The sequence below is a fragment of the Sesamum indicum genome, linkage group LG4 (assembly GCF_026168435.1).
Source record: "Sesamum indicum cultivar Baizhima isolate 11 linkage group LG4, ASM2616843v1, whole genome shotgun sequence".
Classification (NCBI taxonomy): domain Eukaryota; kingdom Viridiplantae; phylum Streptophyta; class Magnoliopsida; order Lamiales; family Pedaliaceae; genus Sesamum; species Sesamum indicum.
The window spans coordinates 18,246,481-18,260,322 of NC_142660.1; the positions used below are offsets into that span (position 1 = coordinate 18,246,481).

At 31.8% G+C, this 13,842-nt stretch overlaps 1 protein-coding gene across 2 annotated transcripts; it reads left to right on the forward strand.

Moving 5' to 3' along the window:
• The first annotated feature begins 2,454 nt into the window (after positions 1–2,454).
• Positions 2,455–8,225, forward strand: PHF1 (phosphate transporter traffic facilitator1). Of its 2 annotated transcripts, XM_088880168.1 has the most exons (10): positions 2,458–2,731; positions 3,018–3,115; positions 4,249–4,381; positions 4,464–4,555; positions 5,839–5,938; positions 6,034–6,106; positions 6,207–6,327; positions 7,180–7,299; positions 7,557–7,627; positions 7,725–8,225. In XM_088880168.1, the coding sequence occupies exons 1-10, from the start codon at positions 2,570–2,572 to the stop codon at positions 7,913–7,915; spliced, it is 1,161 nt and encodes a 386-aa protein (XP_088736294.1). In that variant the 5' UTR covers positions 2,458–2,569; the 3' UTR covers positions 7,916–8,225. The 2 variants fall into 2 exon arrangements, with proteins under 2 accessions (XP_088736293.1, XP_088736294.1); XM_088880167.1 differs by lacking the exon at positions 7,180–7,299 and having other exon boundaries at positions 2,455–2,731.
• The last annotated feature ends 5,617 nt before the right edge of the window (positions 8,226–13,842 follow it).

Here is a 13,842-nt window from a genome sequence, read left to right on the forward strand (position 1 = left end):
AATAATTTTGTTAGGATAGATTAGTTAAGTTTTTTTTCTCGATTTTATTTAATTATAATTAATAATAATTATTTATTATGACGTTTAATTCATAATCATTAAAATATAGGTAATAGTAAAAAAAGTTTCTTGTGTTGTTTTATCATTTCACCTAAAATTTTTCACATAGGACATTAATTACCGTCGTTATATTTTTATCTCACGTACGAATATATCTTAAGAATAATTTATATAATTTAAAAATATTTATATATATCTTTATCTCATAGAGGAGATATCTCCCAAAAGAAAAAAGACAAATAGTTATCGTCAAAAAGTTATTATTATAAATATGTTTTAATAATATATTAATAATAACTAAAATTAAAAATATTTTTTTTACTTAAAACTAAAAATTAAAAATAATAGTACAATATGCTCTTCTAAAATTTATCATAATTATAAATACTTTCTCATTGTTTGAAAAATTATAAATACCCTATCAAATACTCCCTTCTAGTAAGGGGTAGTTATTAGAGTATTTATAATTTCAAAGAATAATCGTAAAATTTTTAAATAATAATATATATTTATAATTATGATAAATTTTAAAAAAATTCGTTGTAATCTATACAAAATAAAAACATAAAGATATAGATTGGATATCGTCCCGAAACAAAATAACAAATAATTATTGTCCTAAAAGTTGATTTATCTATATATATATATTTATTTTTTGGATTATCTCTTGTCACGACGAGTATACCAATTTTTTATTTATTTATATATATATATTTTTAAAATTATTTTTATTATTTTTTTTTTTCCAAAGAATTGGAATAATAAGAGAATATTCTTTCCCAACATTGGGTTTAGTCAAAGTCGATAAACCTTTGACCTTTTCAAGTGGGTCCCACACACTCATTGTTCTTGCCGTACATGTTCCCACTTGCAAACATTGTCCACACGGGGAAATATCCTCTACAGCACCCACTTCCCGTTGGCAACTTGCAATCATCACTTTGTGCTGCACAAGGGTTGTACCTTACCTCCGGCTAATTAACATTCCCATACTTGTATTGTATTTTTGTTTTCTTTTAATTACCACTTGGAGATTTTTTGTCCATGGTTTCATTTTGATTAAAATGTCCACTTCTGGAATTAAAATGTTAGGGGCTTAGGCGTTTGTGCCTCTCACCCGAGGGTCACCTCTTGATTTGGCGTCGTGCGTTTGGGTCGGGGCCGACACCTTCCATTAGCAGTCCTAAGGCTCTTTTCGAGTTTTTTGCTAATCAACCTAGCTTTTCGGACTTCCCGCTTAAGCAAACATCCTATCTCTTTCAGTATTTTTATTGTTGTTTGAAGCTCTTTTTTGGAGGTGAATCGAAGCAGATTCTGACCATTTTCAGGAGGTCTTTGTGAAAAAATATTGTTCTTTTAGCTGTAATATGATTACTGTATATATATATTGTAAAAATTAATAACGAAATACTTACAATGTTTGATTTAGATTAAGCTTAACTTTAATAGTTCAAAGATAAAAATCGCAAATTTTAGATACTCAATTTGACTTATTTTCTATAAAAAGCCGAAACGTGTTTATTTTCTACTTTTTGCTGAAAAAAAAGTTAAAAATATATATTTTTTTAAAGAAAACTTTAAGTTATGCTTTTAAATTGCTTAATTTCAGTTGATCTAAATAAAAAATTATAAGCAATTATTACCAACTTCTATAACTTGTTGATAAAATGGTAACTATTAGGTATAATTGCACTGTCCTCTCTTGACATTTGATATAATTACACGTATACCCCATTTAATTTGTGAAATTACATCTACAACAAACAGATCATTCTATTAATCAAAATTAAATTGAATTTGCTAAATTATCAAAAAACTTAGATAAAATTCATATATACCCCTGATTAACTTATTACTCATTTATTGCAGGTCAAGTAAATTTTTTTGACCAAAATACCCTTATAAAGTGTAAAGAGATATATATATACCTCATCACATGGATTAGCATATAAAAATATATAAGGGTAATTTGATCAGAATTTAACTTGAAATAGATCAGTGATAAGTCATTTGGGGGTAAATATAGATTTTCATTCGATAAATTCAGTGAATTTTAACTAACGAAAAATTTATTTATTAAATAAAAATAAATATCACAAATATGAAATATAAATTTTCAAATCACAAAAAAGTTATATATAATTATCTCTTAATATTAATTTAATTTCTCAAATACTTCAATCTTATTTTTTTTTCTTTTCACTTTTTTTGTCTAACAGTTCAAACTTTCACAACGTTTCAACTTTTGCTACGCAAACACTTGAAAATATGAAACTTTGCAAATACTATTCAATGATGAAAGCGGGTTAAAAACTTTCAAATTGGGTACATCTCAGGAACATGGATGGGCTGCGCAGCTGATTATTACCCGAGCGCATATATATGAAAAGTTCCGCAGACGCCGTTTCCAGTTTCAACTTCCATTAACGAACGAATTTGCAATCTCTCGAAACTCTGTATATTGTTTGCCTCAAAATCCCAAACCCTGTTTGCGAATTGGGGGAGAGAAATGGACGGTGGCGATGCTCCGGGACAGGGGACAGTGACTTGTGCTACATGGATACGGCGCCCGGAGAACGAGCATTTGGTGGTGGTCGGAAAATCGAGGCCGTCTTCTCTCGAGATCTTCTCCTACGATCCTATCACCACTTGTCTCTCTGCCTCTCCCAAGGTTAGGTTAATTTGCCTGTTTATTTATTGTAGTAATTTCTCGTTACAAGTGGTGGAAATAGTACTTCTGTTCCCTTGATGGAGTGCTTGTGTTTTGAGCGTTGTAGTAATTTGGGTAGTGTTTCTGAAGGTTGTTCTGTGCTGTTTTTGTTGAATATTGGGTTTTGGAATTTTTGGGGAGTAGAATAATCTTCAGTTTTTTTTTAAACTAATAGTATATTTTGTAATGATGGAAGGAGGAGAGGTTACCAACGCCTTGCTCGTTGTTGTATGTATATTTATTGCAGGCGAAGTATGATTTTGAAGAAGGGGTTAATCCGGTAATCATTGCGGTGCATCCAAGTGGAGACGAATTTGTTTGTTCCACAAGTACTGGTGATTGCAAGTCAGTATTTTGGGTTTTTTCCTTTTAAATAGAAAATTGTTGATACAATCATAAAGCATCTAATCCCGTGATTATGAACCTTATTAGTGATTACTTGTCAACTTTTTTCTTGAAAGTACTGTTTGTTCCTGGGTTTGGGAGGAAAGTCCCTCACAATATCCTCGTTTCATTTTATCTCCTTTTAGAAAAAACAGACATGTCACGCCAAATGTGATTATCTCTTATCAAGCACCATTACATATATATTAATTGTAATTGTTATACCTTTATCTCATATTTAACATGTTCAGATTCAATGCTCAGATCTCTAGAAGAATTTTATCTCAAACACATAACAACTGAAAAGCTATATAAGAGCCGTCATTGTCTTAGTATCTAAATCAGTAGAGTTAAATGGTTTCTCTACTTTGTCTTTTGATAAAATAATTAAATCAATCACTTGGACCAAATTGTGAATAGCACTTGAGAGACCCTATATTGTCTTGGTGTAAGTGGTTTAAATTGAATAATGACTCTTTTGCAGTAGGCTAGAATTCCACTTTCTTGGAGAAAAAGAAATAAGTGAAACTTATGTTTGTTTGATGGAATAGAAATGTGAAAAACATGAATTCGTTTTCAAAACCCAACTTTGTACTGCTGAATCTGGAGTAAGAGTACACAAGCGTAGATTCTGATTTTGGCCTCTCATTCCTTTAGTTTTTGCTAGTCGGGAATTATACTTTAAACTAAGCATAAGTTGGGGCCTTGGAGAAAGTGGATTGGATTGAGGTAATGGTTGAAACTCCTATGTCCTAAGACTGTTGGTTTATCAGGTTTCTGAATGAATTTATAAGTTTAGTTTTTGGGCCTCATTATCTCATTTATAGGAGGGTTTCTGTTCTTTTTGGTTGATTCTTCCTTTTAAAAATAATAAACAAACATTAATATTAGCTGTAAAATTATAGATCATGTTACCCTATCATACATCTTAGTAGTACTCGATATCTTGTGTAGTTTGTTTTCTTTCTCCAGATGGGATGGTGGTATAAACGTAAAATTACAAGATGCAGTCCTGTTGACTTCAGTTCACTAACTGATACCTTTGTCCTAGCTTTATACAATTATTCGTGTATAATATTTCATACTGCTTGCAGATTGTTCGAGTTGTATGGTCGGGAAGACAGAATAAAACTTGTTGCAAAAGAACAACTTCTACTTCAGGGAATTGGCCTGCAAAAATGTTTAGCTTTTAGTGTTGATGGAACGAGATTTGCTACTGGTGGAGTTGTAAGCTTTCTTATAATATTTATTGCTTATGAATCTGCGCACTTGCAATTATTCAGAAATATCATCGTAATATTGTATTCAGGATGGATTTCTTAGAATATTTGAGTGGCCAAACATGCGTATCATTTTAGAGGAACCAAGAGTTCACAAGTCGTTTCGAGACATGGATTTCAGGTAAGAATGAGCTTCAATAAGATATTTCATTTGTTTTTCAGCATGTTTAAGTTGTTTAACCTATTTGTGACTGTTTGGATTTTGTGTGTGTATTATACACTGCACATGATCCTCTGCTTAACCCAAATGATTTAGCATCTGGGTTTGTTAGTTATGAAGTTGCTTTAGGGCCTGGATCGATTGTTTAACTTCCACTCCTGAAGCAAAAGAAATTGAACTCTTATGCTGCCTTCTGTTCTGATAGGTGCTTGGGTTTCCGCCTATAAAGAACTGCTTAGTTCACAAGCACTCTATAGAATTTATTGCTCGACATAGGTAGTGGCCCAATATGAAATAGGTTGAGACCCTTCAAGTTTTGGCGTAATGGGCTGAATGTCAAGCCTGCACATGCATATCCGTGCAAGTTTTATTTCACGACCAACTTCTAATCATCAAAGGCAGCTACACACTGTCGTGTATTGAGTGATATCGCTTTCAGTCATGGTCTCATAGTGCCTTCATGACATACTGACTGTGTGATGGCCGATTTGAAATCTGTTTAGGAGGATGAGCTTTTGCCGCTAAAATTATGCGATTTCCATTGCTGCAACACATTTCTCATATGCTTTTCCTTGAGTGCATAGAATTTCAAAGTACAGAAAGAATAATGGTCTTTGCAAAAAAAATATAAAAATCTGATAAGCTCTTGTGGGAGACAAGTAAACAGAAGAAGGAGAAGCTGTGTTGATGAGAGGGAACTATTTCTGAGAGCTACTGCTCTGCACTCCATGGGGAAATTGGCCTCATAATCAACCTACAAATTGTCTTTTCTCTACCATCCTCAATCCTTCCGAAAGCATATCTCTTTAGATTCTGGATGGATAGCGCTTTGACTTTTTTAATCTGCAATTTTATTTGATACTATGCTGCCATTACGTAATTTTGGATACTTTCTATTTGTCATAACATCGTCAGCTACTAGCCAACTAATCTATAATGCTAAAATCTATGATGACAAGGAGGAATGAATTGAGTCCTTAAATGATTCATACTTACCTTGATAAAAGTGGGAGGGGTTTTTTATGAATAATTTATGATATTTACTGTTACAACCATTACTTCTATGTGTGCTTGTCAAGTGCTGGACATCAATAAAAAGCAAGTAGCATCCTTTTTGGTTCTCTTTTTTTTTTCTTTTTACTCCTTTTTTTGTCCATTTTTACTGAAATATTGGATTATCATATACCAATTAAGAACTTCACACATGGAAATTAACAATTTGGGGCTTGATATTGCTCTTGCAGCTTAGACTCGGAATTTTTAGCTTCAACGTCGACTGATGGCTCAGCAAGAGTATGGAATACAAATGATGGTTCTCCAGTTGCAACCTTGACACGGAACTCCGTAAATATCTTTATCCTTCTGCTCTGCACTATCGTGTTTTCACTCATACTTGGGGTTTTAATTTAATCTGTGACTTCTTTGCTCTCATGTTGCAGGATGAGAAGATTGAACTTTGCCGATTTTCTAAAGATGGGACAAAACCATTTTTGTTTTGCTCAGTTCAAAGAGGTATGTTACATTTGCTTCATTGAGAATGTAGTCATCTATGTGATTCTCCTCAGTTGAAAGGTTGGACAGCTGGTCTTGAAGAGTGCTTGTGTCTGCACAGGAAATAAACCACTTACAGTCGTCTGGGATATAAGCACATGGAAAAAAATTGGGCACAAGAGGTTACTTAGAAAGCCAGCTTCAATGATGTCTATTAGTTTGGATGGAAAATATCTTGCTTTGTAAGCCACTTTCTACATCTCCTTTTTTTTTCCCCTCTTTCTGGCCCAGTATTTTACTCTGGAAGACATACCTCTAATTTACCTTTTCTTAAAATTGTTTATCTAGAAGTGCCTTCCTTTAACAACAAAGAGAACTATTTCAAAAGGTTAATTATGTGTACAGGCGGACTTCATAAATTCTGGTGAAAATTTCTAGTGTAAAAGCCTTGATTTGGTGTACAATTTCTGAAAATCATTTCTATCTTAGCCTATCTTGAAGTTTTAAGTTCCTTTGATCGCTGTCACTTGTTTTTTTCTCTAGATGATCTGCTGCCTATAGTTGGCAGGGGAATCATATCTTTTGAATTATTATTTATTTTTCCAAGTTAATGAAATAACTGCCTGGTAGGGGAAAAAAGGGTTATGGTTAATTGCTTGATATGCTGTATTAATCCATGATAAGAGGTAGGAAAGAAACAGACATTAGCTTGTTTTGAAGTAAGGTTCCACCGAGGTTATCTGCAAAACTTCCTTTTCTCTTTTCATGTTCTCTTCAAATAGCATGCTGTTTGACCAGATTATGAGTAAAAGAATAGCAATATCAGCAGTTGGCTGGAGTTAGTTTGACCATGACCGGTAAACAAGAACAGGTCGTTCTTTCTCATCATGCAAAGACTTTCTTACATGCTTTAAGGAAAAAAAGCTCTATCTTTGTGAGAGGGCACCAGGTGATATAAATAATAACTAATAATACCGTTAGCATATAAGTGGGGACAATGAGTGGAGACTTTTGGGGGATTGTTTCTAAATTGGCATGTTTTAGTAATCCTTTTCTTCACTCAAATTTTTAATAAAAATTTGTCATTATCTTAGGGGGAGCAAGGATGGAGATATATGTGTTGTAGAAGTGAAAAAGATGGAGGTCCGCCACTGGAGTAAGAGGCTACACTTGGGTTCTGATATTACATCCTTGGAATTTTGTCCTAGTGATAGGTAAATTGAAAAATTTTCATGAAAGTTTAGCAGAGGAGGAGCATTGTTATTTAGAAAAGAGAGTTTCTATCCTGTATGCTATATTACAACGGCCATGTTTTCCGGTTTCAACTTATGATCGTAAGCATGATAGTAACTATGCATGGTAATTAGTATATTCATGAAGTACTCTCCTCTGCGGACTTACCAGAAACAGAACTTTCGCGTTGGAGGCTCGTTCTACATTTAATCTCTCTGGTCCTTTTTTGACTTTGTAGGGTAGTACTTACTACTTCTAAGGAATGGGGAATAATGGTGACGAAGCTCACTGTTCCTGCTGATTGGAAAGGTCTCTTTATCCATCTCTCAACCCTCCCCCCCCGCCCTTTTCTGTTTATTGAATCTCAACTAACATTTGATCTACTCTCTTTTGCTTACGCTTGCAGAATGGCAAATCTATTTGCTACTCTTGGGGCTGTTTTTGGCATCAATCGTTGCGTTTTACATATTCTTTGAGAATTCCGATTCATTCTGGAACTTTCCAGTTGCAAAAGATCCATCCTTAACACCTGACATTGAAACTATTCTGGGGGATTTAAAATCTGACCAAAATGTGTGGGAGCCTGTGGACCTCTAATTTTCTGGTCAATCCAACTTCATTCTCTACAAGTGCAGGAAGGAACAAGAAGAGAGTGATTCCGATGCACTGAACCTTATTTTAGCTCTGTTCTCTGGCAGAAAATAAGGTTTATGTATTTTCCAAGTGAAATTTTTGTACTGATACTAGAATTTCTTCTTCCCCTCATATTTATTTAGTGGTCAGATTTGTTGTTCAACTTTCTTTGTTCTTTGTATTGTCTTGCTGTCATGAAGGATTCTGACAAGCAACCATGAAATTAGATTGTGTTGAACTTATGCAAAGTTGTAGTGAATTTGGAGGCGCCAAACTCAGTTTATTTCATGTTTTTTTATAAAAGCGATAATTACATGATTACATAAGAGCAACTGAACAATATATTAGTTCAATCAGTACATTAATATGACTAAGAACTATGAAATAAATTATGATAAATTTACATAAAGTGAGACAAACATTTACATGTCCAATATTGTTTGAACTCATAATTTTAAATTTATTAACGAGATATCAATTTTAAGCACTAAACTAAAAAATCATTTATAAACTCCAAACTCATTAATATTTCGGAATGTGAACACCATAGATTACCTAAAACACTATAGTTGTGTTGCATGTTATGATTAATATAAGCTCAAGACTCACCGCATGGGACATTTACTGCAACATTGCCACTTGGGCTAATGTTGTAACAAAGGCTTTATTCTTGAGCTAAAATGAACTCATGGCGTTTAAGCTATAATAAATGGTCACGGACACCATGATACAAAAAATAAAAACAATTAGAATACGATACTACACTAATATGGTTACATATCAAATATATTTTCATTATATATATTCTTAATTTTTCATAAATTAAAATATACAATACGAATAATATTAAGATAAAATATAAAATAAGTATATATTACATCTATATTTTTAATCAAATATGGCTTAAAAAATACACATAATTAGTTTACCTTAAAAGTAGGCAATGAAAGTTTTTTAATATTCAAATTTGATGCTTTCAAAAAATCCAATGGATATGGATTATCATTCGAAGCTTGGGCCGAAGTGAAGCGAATCCTGAAGGGGGAATCTGCAAAAAAGGCGTTAGCACTTCGACGCCCAAGTCAGAATTGGAATGAAATTGAATAAAGCCAAATAGTAAATAAGTATGATTGAAAATTGAGATATGGTGAATAAAGTCGGTGAAAAGTGTAAAAATACTTGATAATGTGTTTGTAGAGTGCTTAGAGAATGTTTAAAGAATGAGAGCGATGGTTTAGAGAGTAAGAGAGGTGTGAGGGTCGTTCAGAGTGTGAGAAATGTGTCAGGAAGGTGTCCCCCGTATGGAGGAGTAAACTTGTATTTATAGGGGGGTGTCCCTTTGCAATGGGTTTCTACATGTTTCCTTCATTCTCAGGGAGAAACCGATAAAGGTTGTTTGGATAAGCCATAATTTGTCTTTTTCTTCTGTTAGGTGTGGTTTTGAATGCTTAACTCCAAGTTGAGGAAGATCCTTCATTAACAAGGATTCTTAACCCCTAGAGAGCTCTAGCCGCCAAGGAGTCTAAGGCTTTAGGGGGACTCCCTCTTTTGCAAGGAATCATAGCCGTCAGGGACGTCCTTCTTGCTAGGGCTGATGTGGTTTCAGGGTACGTGTTGACCTTTGAGCTAATGAGGTGCCACATGGGAGAGTGGGCTGCCACATGTGTGGGCCTTTTAAGCCGAATGTTTTGGCGAGCTTTGGTTATGATCAAAGTTGGGCCATGTCCTAGGCCTCCCCCCTTTGCCAATTGTTTTTTAGGGACACTCGTCAGGGCCGCCTATCAGGTCCTTTTGGCCTCTCGTTTCTTTCTCCTTTTTGGATCGCTTGGGCTTCTTTGAGCCAACTTATTTTTATGCACATCAATAGTTCCCCACTCTAATAAGTGGAGATTTCGACACTTATTAGAGTAGATGTCTTTAGAGGCGAGGTTTGAAAAATGAGCTTTTTTTTTTCGAATTCCTGCAAAGAACGTTAGTAGCATAAGCATGCATAGAAAAAGAAGAGCTTACTTCGTCCTTATACGGAGCAGGACTTTTTATGAAGGTGCTTTCAAGGAGGAGGGCTTAATGGGTGCCTTTATGTCATGGGAACTTGAAAGGCTTCCATAAATTTCGTTGGACTACATCATCAATATCACACCAAATCAATGTTTGGCTTTTTCATTCATATACATATTGTCCGCATAAATGAATATATGTGCTACACTACATAAGCATGACAATCCTCCACTTTCTCCTTCTCAACAAAACCCTCTCCAAATAGCCAACTATGACAAGATCAAATCCAAATCTGTCAGTAATACACAACGGAACTATGATCCTAAACCACCGAGATGTAATTTATTTTAGTTTTTTAATAATGAACGATATGTAATTTTTATTTTATTTTTCTATGTTAACAATACTAATAGGTTTTTAAAAATTTTGAAACTCTAAAACTTTTATATTTTCAGTACATTAATTCATTAATACTCTTTATTTATGTTAAGTTTTTTATTATCTAAGTTTATTATTATAAGCTTGTTAGTCAAATTATTATTTAAGTTATGTAGCTTTAACTACTCTTTTTTCTATTTATAAATTTTTGTTTGATTTAATTTATTAATTAATTTATTTAAAAAAATCATAAATTTAAATAATTTTTCAAAATATATCTGAATTTCATAAAAATAAAAAAGGCCCAACCGTTCTGGATTGGTCCTAAACTTGGCCTCAATTAAGTTGGTCCATGTGTCGGGCAACTGAGCTTATTAAAGATCAAAAGTCGATCATAAATAGTATTGAGTTGGTCTTAGACCGGGCCTTTTCAGACTAATTCATGTGCTCCTGAACAATAAAGGTGTTTGGCCCAAAATTAATATTAGACTTACAATGTAGTACATAAAGATTTGAGTTGTATAATTATTATAAATTATATAACTTTTAACACAAAGACAAACACTTGGGCCAATAACTCTTTTATCCATCCAATGAATATTATCAAGCAAATAAAGAAAAAAAGTGAAGAAAGTTTCAAATAAAAAACAACTGTTTGTGGGTTGAGAATGCATTCACGTATTGTTTATTATAAAGGAGAATTTGCTGAGTTGTTGAAATTGATTGTGGCTGTTTTAATTAAACTTAAATTAACTACTTTTTAATTTATAGCTTAAATTAAGTTAAATAAAAGTATTTAAAAATACAACTTTTACTTATGCTTATACTAACTTAAGCTTAAATAAGCTAAAAGCTATAAGTTGGTGAGAATGTATTATTTACGACTTACGCTATTTTTCTTTAAGTAATGTGAATTTTTTATGGGCTTTTTGTCCTAACTATTTCTATATATTTCAAAATTTTTCATCCCAATAACACTATTTTTAGAATTGGATCGGACCGATCAGTCTGACCGGTTTAATCGGGAACAGGCCATATGTCGGGTCGATTCATACCTCCAAAACCAATATGGTCAAAACCAGTGAGAACCAACCAAAATCAGTAAAAGTTGATAACCTGGTAATCGATTAAAAACAGATTATGACCAATTTTTGGAATAAAAAAACATTGTCTAGTTAAATATAATTTATTAGGGCTTAAGCTTTTCAATATTTATAGCCAAAATGATTTAAGTTTGACTTATACTTTTTCGATATGGGATAATAATCTTTGCTTAAATTTTCCTATATTTATAATCTAAAGTGTTTAAGTTTTGGCTTTTACTTTTTCAATGAGGAACTATTGACTCAAGCTTTTTTATATTTATAGTCTTAAATATTTAAATTTTGCTTAATATTTTTTCAATGTGGTATGATAAATTTAACTTAAGCTTTTTAATATTATAGTCTAAAGAGTTTAAGTTTTTATTTATGCTTTTTCAATACGGGATAATAACTTGCGCTTAAACTTTTCATATATATATAGTCTAAAGTGTTTAAATTTCGACTTATGCTTTTTCAATATAAGATAATAAGTCTGACTTAAACTTTTCATATTTATAGTCTAAAGTATTTAAATTTGGCTTAAGCTTTTTTAATGTGAGATAATAAGCTACATCTAACAACCAATGCGTTTAATAAATTAATCTATAATGTATTGATATGTGACAAATATATATACATATATATAATATATTTCAAATTAATCAGTTTTTAAATTCGGTCTGACCGATCAGACCAGTGGTCCAGTAACCCGATAGCTTATCCAATTCAATTACCAAACACTTATCTCCATCTTTTTTCTCCTTATAATTATTAATTTAGGGCACTCCCAACTTTTACATTTCAATCATTTACCCACTTTTTTAAAAAAATTAAGTATTAAAACTCTCCCTCTCAAAGCAAAGGTGTGTTTGTGTGATAAGTATTCTCCACTTTAATCCATGCAATATATTATTTAATTATGTAAAGAGGAATTTGCTTAGTTGTTGAATTTATTTAATATATTTGCTTATTGCAAACAAATATTCTCCTTTCAAGATAATGGTTTTAAAATATCAGTCTAAGTATTTCTTTTACACTTTAATTGATTCATACATTATTTTTCACTGTAATGAGGAATTTGTAGTACCAAACATGGTCTTACAAGAATAAAGGTTTTCGTTCAATTTAGGTCAGAACAAACCCGATCTATAGAGTAACTATCTTGATTAATAAAATATGTATGAACTTAAATGCTTTGGGATACATTTATTTTTTCACAAAATGACCATTATTTAACCAATTGGATTTCTCAATAAGTTTTTATTTAATCACATTTTAAAATTAATAATTATTTTTTTATCAACTTTGATCAGTTATTTATTTTATTAAATAAATATACTAAAAATTATAGTAAATTATATTCACATCCTCTGAGGTTAGATCAAAATAAATTACAGTCACACCCCTTAATATTATAGTTGTATTTATAACTGCACACCTCATTTACGGGCAAAACTTACATAAGCACTTCCTGAAAAATGTTACGGTAACACTTCTCAGGGGGTGTAGCTATAATTCTATAAAATATGTTGAGTATTTGTAAATTTTAATCTAATATCAAGACGTGTCGATGTAAATGTGTATGTTTTGACCCCTACTTTTACGTTATTGTTCGTTAAAATAATGGGTCAAAATTAGTGTTGTTGCTAATAAGGCGTTGCCGTAATAGTAAAGTTGAAGTTGCGAAATGCTTTACTCCGCTAGTTTTGCATGTAATGTTAAAATATTAATCATAGTTAAATATTACAACAAATATATTGATCACAGCTAAAAATATAGTAAATATTTATTAATTGTGGTTGAATTTTGACGTTTACATTAATTTTGTATGACGATAGTAAATAATATTATTTGTTATTATTTTGAAGATCGTGGGATCTTTTTTTGGTATCGTAAGAAATAAAATTTTATTTTAAAACATTCAAAAATAATAATAACACTATTTAGAATAAAGGGAGATTACGATTATTTAAAATAATAATTTTAACATTATACCTCAACTGCTATTTAAAAGTAATATATAAAATTGAAAACTTTATTTCTTTACTTTATACTATTTGTTGCAATATTTTTCATCAATTCCATACATTCTGGAATTCAAGAAACTTTAGGCTTAGATTTTGTGATTGGATGTAAAATAAAGTGCAATAATAATACTAATAATTAATATAATATGTAAAATAACTTAAATAATAAATATATATTTAGAGTTGATATGATATATTTTTTCTTATTAGGTAATGAATATGTTTTTAAACAATTTTTGTTGACAATCATGTATTCAATTTGACGTAATCATTCAATTAAGGAGTTTGAATGACTTATAAGTTTCAAGTCTTTCTTTTTTTAACGAGATGTTTTTATTAGGATAAAATCGTGAGGCATACACGAAGTTAGAGAGAGGCAGTACCTTGCATAATGAGATACGGATCA